This window comes from Zingiber officinale, chromosome 6A (genome assembly GCF_018446385.1).
Source record: "Zingiber officinale cultivar Zhangliang chromosome 6A, Zo_v1.1, whole genome shotgun sequence".
NCBI classification, from domain to species: domain Eukaryota; kingdom Viridiplantae; phylum Streptophyta; class Magnoliopsida; order Zingiberales; family Zingiberaceae; genus Zingiber; species Zingiber officinale.
This window is the reverse complement of record NC_055997.1, coordinates 101608468-101617806: the sequence shown is the minus strand read 5'-3', so window position 1 is coordinate 101617806 and position 9339 is coordinate 101608468. Positions and strand designations below refer to the sequence as shown.

Sequence of the window (9339 nt, the reverse complement as noted above, 5' to 3'; positions counted from 1 at the left end):
CGTGAGATCAATACATTTAAATGTAGAGTTTTGCTCACCGTGTAAAAGAGGTGCTTTGGATTGTATAATCGGAGGAACCCTGTGATAGAAGATATTCTTACTTTCTACGGCATTATCTTGAAACAGAACTAACAATAAGACAATGAAATGCCATATTTTAAATAAAGATTATGCTTCAGAAATAATGATCTCATTGTACCAGTGTTAGATATATATTTTAGTATAAAAGAAAAAAAGTGTTTGTTTGATACAAATATGAAGATCACTAGATGGCAAACTCTATCAGACTTCAATCCGCAGAAAAATAGAGTAAGTCTCCAACTCGATGCATGGAGGAAACAATTAAGTTGTCACTGTGAGGAAACTAGATATACAATTGTATGAAGCAAAAACACCTGCAAGAATAACGATTGTATTAGAAAAGATAACTTTTAAAAAGCAACAAAAAGTGTGCACTCAACATGCTTCTAGGAATGAGAGTTCTTGACAATTGTTTAATAAACTATCATCAATGATTTAGTTCTTTGATTTTTTTTTTCAGAGATATTTCGAAAACTCCTTAATCTACAATATCTACTTGAAGCAACGATGTCTGGTAGAAAAAAAGGAAGTAAAGGAGTTGCCTCAAACTGTTATAAGTTTTATCCTAATGTATCATTGATTTGTTTTGAAATAACATTTTGTGTTTAAAAGTTACTTCTTTTGAACCAACAATAAAAGCTACTTCTTTAAGCTCCAATATAGTAGTTTATATATGAAAAGTAGATGTACTCAAGAACTTTAGTAGAGAAGATTACCTATGATAACACACAATCAGTAGCAAAACATTCTCAGAAATATAAACATCATATGTTCTCCAATGTATTGTGCAACTTGGAAACCCGCCGGCGAAGTAAAGGCTCAAGTCTGAAAGATGAAACACCACTTAGCCACCTTTTTGCATCATGCATCTCATTCCATGCTTGAACTATTTCATCAATCTTGAAACATAAATCTGCATCATGGATAATCACACTTCAGTAACAACTACCATCTAAGATACTCAAGATTTTATAGGCTTCAGTTGTAAAATTTGCATCAAGCTAACATTAGTTGAATAAAAATGTTAAATCACACAAGCCAAATAAGAGTTCATGTCTAAGGAAATGTTGGTTAATGAGAAGCCAATTAACAAAACTTGTACATGTAAATGCATAACTAAATAATATGAATACTAATATTCTCAATTATTGTGCTGACAATAATTGCATCGCCATTGCTGGTTGTTATCTGACGTTTCCTACAATGTTCTTTTATAAACCATTTGATCTCACAAAGCTTCAGTATTCTTAGATGAATATCAATACTAACCAAATCACACAAATCTTAAAACTTTTCGCAACTTCTATTTTGATAACATAGCTGGTAGACAAACATAGAAAAGAGTAAGAATGTGCATATTATCTATTGACTAAAAATTTAATATAGTGCTTAGAAATTTATTGTGGTTGATTGAAAGAAGAAAGATATTATACTGTAAATATTAATATTACAATAACTAGAAATTTTCAGTATTCAAATGTCAGTCCTTATATTTTTTACATGAATAGAAGATGAGTTTCAAAAAAATCTCCTATTATATATTGTTTGCATATGATATTAGACATATTCATGTAAGTATGAACTTATTAAACTAGTGCAATAATTGTGGAGAGCAACTTAGGAACTAAAAATTTTAAGAAAAACCAAAAATGAGTAAATAAATATAATTTCAATATATGAAAAGAATCTAGAAAATAGTTATGAATAATGGCGATTGAAAATTTCTCTAAAATTTATATATTTGGACATATTATTCAACAAATGTTGATGAAGATATATCATTGATATGATAAAGAGAGGATGGTTAAAATAAAGAGTTTTTGGAGTTTTACATGATAGAGTAGTGCTCAACCCTTGGACTAAAAAGATATCTATGAGTACGAAGGATGACATGCCAAACTTTAAGGATCAAATTGTTGATAGTTTAAAAAAAAACACATAAAAACCTTAATGTAATGAAGATACAAATGCAAAGATAAACATATGAAGTTACTATCTGAGAGCAATTAAGTGCTGTCCGAGAGATAAAAAATGGATAAATAGGTTAAGAAAATATTGACATGTTCAATTTAAATCAAGTAAAGATGAAGATTCACGGAATAGAGGGAAACCAAAAGATCTAGATGAGATACTAAAAGTGATTTGAGAACTAAAAAATTTTAAGTTTTAATTTTTGTTTTGGTAAAGTCAAAAGAAGCCTCAAAACATATTAGAAGCATAACCCTCAAAACCAAAATAAATAAATAAAAAAATCCAAAAAATTTTGGCAATGTAAAGTTATCTCTCCTACTTTTTATTCTTTATTTACAACAAATTACTAAATACAAAGAATTAATTATAGGTTAACATCAGTGATGGGCACACAAAACTAGCATATGTAATAGGAAAGAGATACTATTACAACGATGACAAGCAAGCCTTGCCACTCATGAAAACAATTCTTTCATTTTTTTTCCTAAATACAAAAAAATAAAATAAAATAAAATCATACCATTTTTTCTCTAAAAATATTCAATACTGTTATATCTAACAAAAATAGTAATTCTTAATACTAAGATCTACCAAACAAGTATTTTAGATTTTTAAGACAAAATTTGAAACCCACTTTCATTTCTTAAACTTTTCTTTTCACTGAACAGAATTTTTTTTTCAAAAAAAAAAAAAAAAGAAATACATTCAAACAGGGTCTAGACCTTTTACCTTCTTGAGTAGTTTCATTGGCAGAATGGTTTTTAACCATAACAGCAATATCTGCTGGAGAAGCCCCTGCCGCAGTAAATTTTTCCATTGCTGCCATGAGACACTCTTTCCAAAGTGGTATGCCCAATTTAAATTCCACAACAGATCGCTCATAAAGCACAGTTCCCCAAAATATATTCATTTGAGTCTTCATATTAAAACCTTGTTCTGTTGTTTCATCACTTGACAGATGTTTGAAATAATCTTGTAAACCCATCTTTTGCAACATTAGCTTTTCCACACTGGGTTTAGACCCTTCCTTTAATCTTTCTTCTTCGATTTCTTCCCAAATTTGTGTCCCCCTCTCAATGTTCTCTTCGGCGAGGTTGAATAGTGTTAGAACGTCTGTGGAAGGCTCATTCTCTACATCTGCCATGTTTCCTTTTGCGAAACACCAAGAAAGCTTTGCTAGCTCAAACTGTTGCAATCCAAGAGCGAGAAGAGCCTCATAGAAGTCAGGCTTAAGTTTCAAAGCTTCTTCATATTTCTTTCCTGCTTTAACATACTCAGCCTGAGCCCACTCATAAGAAGTTTTCACCATGACTAGCGTTGACTCCTTTGAAGCTTCTTCTGATAAGCATAACCTCTTCTTTGCCCGAAACATATGCACGTTGCCCCAATTGAATAAAGCTAGAGCTGACATCTCCTGGAATTTCTTCTCAGCAAGTGTAAAAACTTCCTGTGCCTCTTCACTTGTAGTGGTGTCTTCCATTGCTTCTGAGTAAACCTTAATTCCTAACTCATGAAGGTTCAGATACTCATCAGAATCACAACCAACATGGTTCTTGAATAGAAGAGCAAATTGCACAATCCAGTCATCAATGCAAACTGAGGAGGACTTGTCATCAGAAAAGCTATTCTTCTTAGGTGATCCCCTTTTTATAGCCTCTTCAAACAAAGGATCATCCTCGGGTTTTACTTTTATGATGAACAACTTAATATATCCTTGTGGGTCTGCAGATTCTTCTATGCACCTCAACTCTTGGGATGTAGTGATTGTGACCAAGTCACCATCTTGATCTTTGAATTTGATAAGGAAAGCCTTCAATCTTGGGAATTTGTTAGCAACGACCTCCCTCAACTGCAATATGGTGCAATTTGCTGGTACATGTGCATATCTGATGTCTTCCCCAAAGAATAACTTCACAGTTTTCATGGGCTCTTCTTTAGTCTCAACATGCTTCTCCTCCACAACCACTATCTTCTCCACCGACTTGTGGCTCTTCTTCTTCTTTAGCTTCTGTTTCTCTATAGGTGTTTCTGGAAGTGGAGAAACTTCCCTATAATCCAACCTTATGCCATGTTCCTCAATCTCCATTTTGACTCGCTCGGAAATCTCCAATGCCGCAATATTGTTCGGTTCCAAACTCAAAACTAAATCCACATCCTTGCTGGCTAAATCCAACCTGTTCAGAGCTTCGAAACACTTGGCCCTCTTCACTAGAGCTTTACTGTAATTGGGACAGACCTCGAGGGCAAGGTTGCACTCATTGATTGCTTGGCGGTAATCCTCAGGGTTCATCTGCATATAGCAAGATGCCATGTTGCAGCGAAGGTTTGCAACATCAATATGGTTCTTTGGAAGCAGCTTAATGGCTTTGTCATATTTCATGAGTGCGTCCTCATACTCCCGCCTCTGGAACAACCTGTTGCCTTCTTCTTTCTTGTGCTGAGCCATCTCCATGAAGACCGTTGTGTCTTCATTGACGAACGTGGCGCAGCGGTCGAAAGTACGGATGCTTTTCGAGCTCGGCAATCTCAGCCTAGCCGAGGCACTCCTATTCCTAAGAGATGACCTATTCATCTCCATACTTCCGATGGTATCTTCAACGTAACAATCTTTTTTTCCCAATTCAGAAACAAATTATTATCCAGCAAGCAGAGATTCAAATGTTCAAAATTTAACCAAAATGAACGCAGCAGCGACAAGAACAATTGGCAAGCATCCAATAGGCGCTCACACAATGCCTTGAAACCTGAAGCAACTAAAATCCCAAACTCGTAGCGAAGACCCAATCATTTCACTAGAATCATCATGAAACCATTGGGGAAAGAGAGTCGGAAACTTATCTGAACCAAGCTCCCTCTTCGAATCAAAATCTTGTCTCCCGCCTCTGGAACACGAAAAAAGTTAAAAACTTTGAGGGACGAGGTTGGTCTTCCCGTTCCTCAACGGAAAGGACGCCATGGCTCCACAAGAATCCATAGGCCATCGCCCCTAATTGGACGACAAGGCAGCAGCACCAACCCTAAAGTTGCGGGCTATTTTTGTCGGCATGGCCACCGAATGAATCTATATTTGGACATGGGAGCTGCCACGTAATACAGCCGCTTTCTACCGACAATTTGCCTCCTTGATAATCAACCGCGAGTTTTGTCGGACGGTCTAACGGCCAAGTCACATGAGATACTGTCTAACTTGATGTTTGGCCTTCTATATAAAGTTAGCCATTATTAAAAATATTAATAATTATTCATAATTTATCTTTTTCATGTTTACTATATTGGCCAACTTTGATAATCAACCACAAATCTCACTTTTCTTCCCTTTTGATTTCCATATTTGAGATTTTTTTAAATAATATTTAAGTTTGGGATTTTTTAAGGTGAAGAAATTACAGTTGGAGAAATTTGTTCATTCACTATTTTTCTTCACTTTATTTGATAAAGTGATTAATTAATTTAAAGGATTAGTAATGACTTTCCCAATTCAGCTCTTCATATTGAATGATTTATACGGGGCATTCAGAGCATAATCTAGTTAGTTATCATAAAATCAATTTATAAAATTGAGTAAGAATTGAATCTCAGAAAAGATCAAGGAATTACTCTTTCATGTGATGATTAATTTTAATTTTGATTTCTTAATTTCCTCCCTTTCAATAATATGGGACAGACTTAAAGGGACCGTTAGGATAACGAATTTCACTTTTTACAGAAATAATATGGAGGTTAATAATATGATCTCGATCAACCTAAGGTCCACATGGACGGTCTTTGACTTGGTCAAAATAAATTGCATGTGTCATTATCTGAACTAAGATATAAGTGATTAGAGTCGGTCGAATCTAAAGAAATGTCCAAATGAAGTCGGAATTTTCTTGAAAGAACTTTGTAATATTAGAGGTTTCTCAGTTTACTTATAAATGAACTTGGCAATAAAAGTTAACGGTTACAAAAGCATAGCTGCCTTATTTCTAAAAAGTCATAATCGCTTTACCTCTTTAGAGTCACAACCATTGGAGTTAAACTCACCTCCAAAGAGTCACAACTACTGGAGTTAAATTCACCTAAGTCACAAAGGCAAGAGTTAACTTATCTCCGAAAAGTTATAGTCGCCGAACTAACGGAGATCAAATATTGAAGAGTCGGGTCTTTTCTCCTCTATAAAAGGCATGTAATACTATATTTCTCCGTTCATTTCTCTGCTCTCCATCTCTGATTTGAAAGTCGAAGGGGCAATGCCAAGGATCGCTTTAGGCCCCCGTTTAACTTCGTGTTGATTTTTATTCAGAAAAAGTTGGTCTCTAGAAACTCAATTGATCTCATTCATTCCCCCGCCGAGTCACCATCCATCAACTAGCTAACTGTTGAGTTGTCAGCAGGGGCATAACTAGTTGGGGACAAGGGGGTGCAGTCGACATTTAAAAAAAATCATGGTTGTCAATTTAAAATGCAGGATTGTAGAAGTAAGTCGGTCCAAGTTTTATGTATTTCTTTTCCTAATTCTCCTGGTAGTTTACTAAAATGTCTTTCTCCTAAGGTTAGATTACAGAATATAAAGTTTGAGCTAATAATTTGCTTCTAATATAAGAAGTATGTTTCATATGATCCAAAGTTATGATAGTTCTAGGATGGACAGCAAGATCAAAATAATCAAGTTTTGTAGAAGTTGAAGGTGTATTCATACAAAGTAGAGAACCAGAAAAGAACTGGCTCTGATACCAAGTTTGAGTTCAGTTTTTGTATTCATTTGGGTTTAATTGAGTTGGGGTTTAAAAGTTTGTTTGTAAAAGATACCAAGTTTGGGTTTTAAAAGTTCATTTGGATTTGATTGCGTTTGGTTTAAATTGTTTGGGGTTATCTCTAAACCTTTGGGTCTAGTTTCTTTCCTTAACTCTCACTAGTGAATCTCACCTAGTAGGGAGCCTCTAAAAGTGTTGACTAGCCCTTTGATTTCTTGCCCCGGCTTTTCTTCAGGTCTTACTAAAGCATACGAGTTGATTGTCTTACTTAGCCTGAACAGGATTTACAGAACCAGAAGTTTAAATTCTGTCTTCTCTCTTAGCTAGTTATGTTTCTACAAAGTATACTCCAATAAGGATTGAGGATAATTGAGTTAATGATGAAGAAAACACAGCCCTAAGGCTTAGAAGTACTTTATTTACTCAACCATAATGAAGAAGTACATGAGCATATTTGTACAAAATTAAAAAAAAAAGTACACACTTACTTATAGCTCTTAGTAGGGCCTTATAAACTGAGAACTTGAGAGAGAAAATAGGAGGAGAGAGAAGAGAAGAACGTCTGAGGAGGTGTATCTGCTTCTCTTGTGGTGTTGTTCTTTGATGCCTCTAGGAGAGCAGAAGGAATCTTGCTCTATAGAGGAGGAGATAAGGCTCTGGAAGGAGAGGTGTGGAGGATAAGGATGCTTCTGAGTGCTAATGAGCGTCATTGCTAACGTAAGTAGTGGGTTCTAATGTCAGGGCTTACGTTTAGTTGTTTGAAGTGCTTTCTGATATCATGGTTGGCATCAGGGTTTGTATTATATTTTTATCATATTAATTAGATTAGCTTCTTCTACATACCCCATGGATGGGGGTAGGGTAGAGGTTGAAGTTGCTAATGGTGTAATAGTTTTTTGTTTGCCAAACCATGCAGTATTTTCCTTTTGATAAAATTGACATGAGTTTGGATGCTGCGTGAAGTAAGTGAATGGGAAGAACATTGTCTCAAAAGCTTTTGGCCAATAAATTTTGTCGGTAAATATTTCTTTAGTCAAAGTGTATTCTAATGGATCCTGGTAGGGATCCTAAAGCCAAGAACTACCTTGAATAGAAGATCTCCAGTGTTTAAGTTGTTCTGTCAATGGTTTTAGTGAAGTTCATTCTTTATCCGTGTGTGACAAATATTCTTCAAAAGAAAGTAGCTGAATATTAAGTCCTTAGACATCTAGTTTAATTAGATGTCTGACTAATTCTATTTGTGTAGCTAACCATTTCGGAAGAGAGCTATCAAAAGTAGTTAATACTAACATATCTTTTTTCTTCAAGTATATGCTGTATTCTTTTTCCCAGAAGAGGAGACAAAGTTTGTACAGAATCTATATCCTGTACCCATGGTTGTTGTAGAAGTCCAAAGTTCATAAGAGTAATAGGAGTAATTAGCCTTCCTCTATAATTCTTTTTGTTTGAATTTTTCTGCATGAATATTAGCTTTTCTTGGAGTAGAGCAATTGGCATCTACAGCCTAAGTCTGGAGTTTCTAGAGTGGAACATTGAGGAAAACTCTTTGTACAAGTAATTTTATAAGTGTATTCCTCTCCATAAGAAATAGTAATCCCAAGCGTGGGTTTTGATGAAACCAATTCAAAGCTTCTTCAAGTTCTATAAAGTATTTATAGGAAGAGGTATCTCCCAAGCCTCTAATATAAGTACGTATATCTTCAAGAAGTGCTTTGATAGATAGTAAATTGTCTTTTGTTTTATTGGTAGCTTGTAAGATTTCTAATGACTGATAATTCATTGGTTTAAGTGGAACAGAAAGTACGTTTGTATCTAGTCTGTCTATCTAGTCTGTCAGGACTAGTATTGACTGACAAAGTTGCTGTCATTAAGTAAGTTGTGTCTTCTTGAATTTTTTTTTTTGTCCAAGTGAAGTAGAGGACTGATGATGAAGTTAGGACCTAGTTTGGTCCGTAGTAGGTCATATGCTTCATTAATCAAATAAAAGCCTTTATAAGTTAGTTTATCTTCTTCGAGGAGCAGGTTTTTTACCTCATCCCAAGTAGCATATATATGTTAGGGTCGATTTGTAGCTGGAGGGGGGGAATAGCTTGTCGCGCTTCGTTGTCTTGCTTTGATGATACAATGTGGAGTGGAAATTCACACAAAGCACACTCACAACGCTAACGCTAAATTTACTTGGTGTCCACTTCAAGAAGAGATGACTAATCCAAGGATCCGACCCTTACTCACTCATCCACTAATAAAAAACTCCTTCTCGGTAACTACCGAAGGTGGAGAAGCCTTGTACAACCGCTCAATACAAGAAGAAAGAAAAAATAATCTTATACACTACAAATCTTACAAGATTTACAAAACCCTAGCTTGCTTCTCCTTGTGTGGAACACCTCTTGACCTTGGAAGTGCAGCAACACTTTACTCCAAGAAGCTTCAAGATCTAGCGTGAGCCTATGAGAAATCGTCGCAAGAAGTGTAGAGAAAGAGATACGGAGGAAGACACTCGCCAACAGCTTTATTCTGCGCAACAGTCATCTCCCAATCGATCGGTCAATTG

The 9339-nt window shown here is 35.3% G+C and overlaps 1 protein-coding gene across 1 annotated transcript; it reads right to left on the bottom strand.

Moving 5' to 3' along the window:
• Nucleotides 1-803: 803 nt before the first annotated feature.
• On the bottom strand, nucleotides 804-4787 carry LOC121994249 (protein PHOX1-like). Its single transcript, XM_042548347.1, has 2 exons — nucleotides 2782-4787; nucleotides 804-994 (listed from the first exon to the last, which is right to left on the bottom strand). Exons 1-2 carry the CDS (start codon nucleotides 4628-4630, stop codon nucleotides 846-848), a joined length of 1998 nt encoding a protein of 665 aa, XP_042404281.1. The 5' UTR covers nucleotides 4631-4787; the 3' UTR covers nucleotides 804-845.
• Between the last annotated feature and the right edge of the window lie 4552 nt (nucleotides 4788-9339).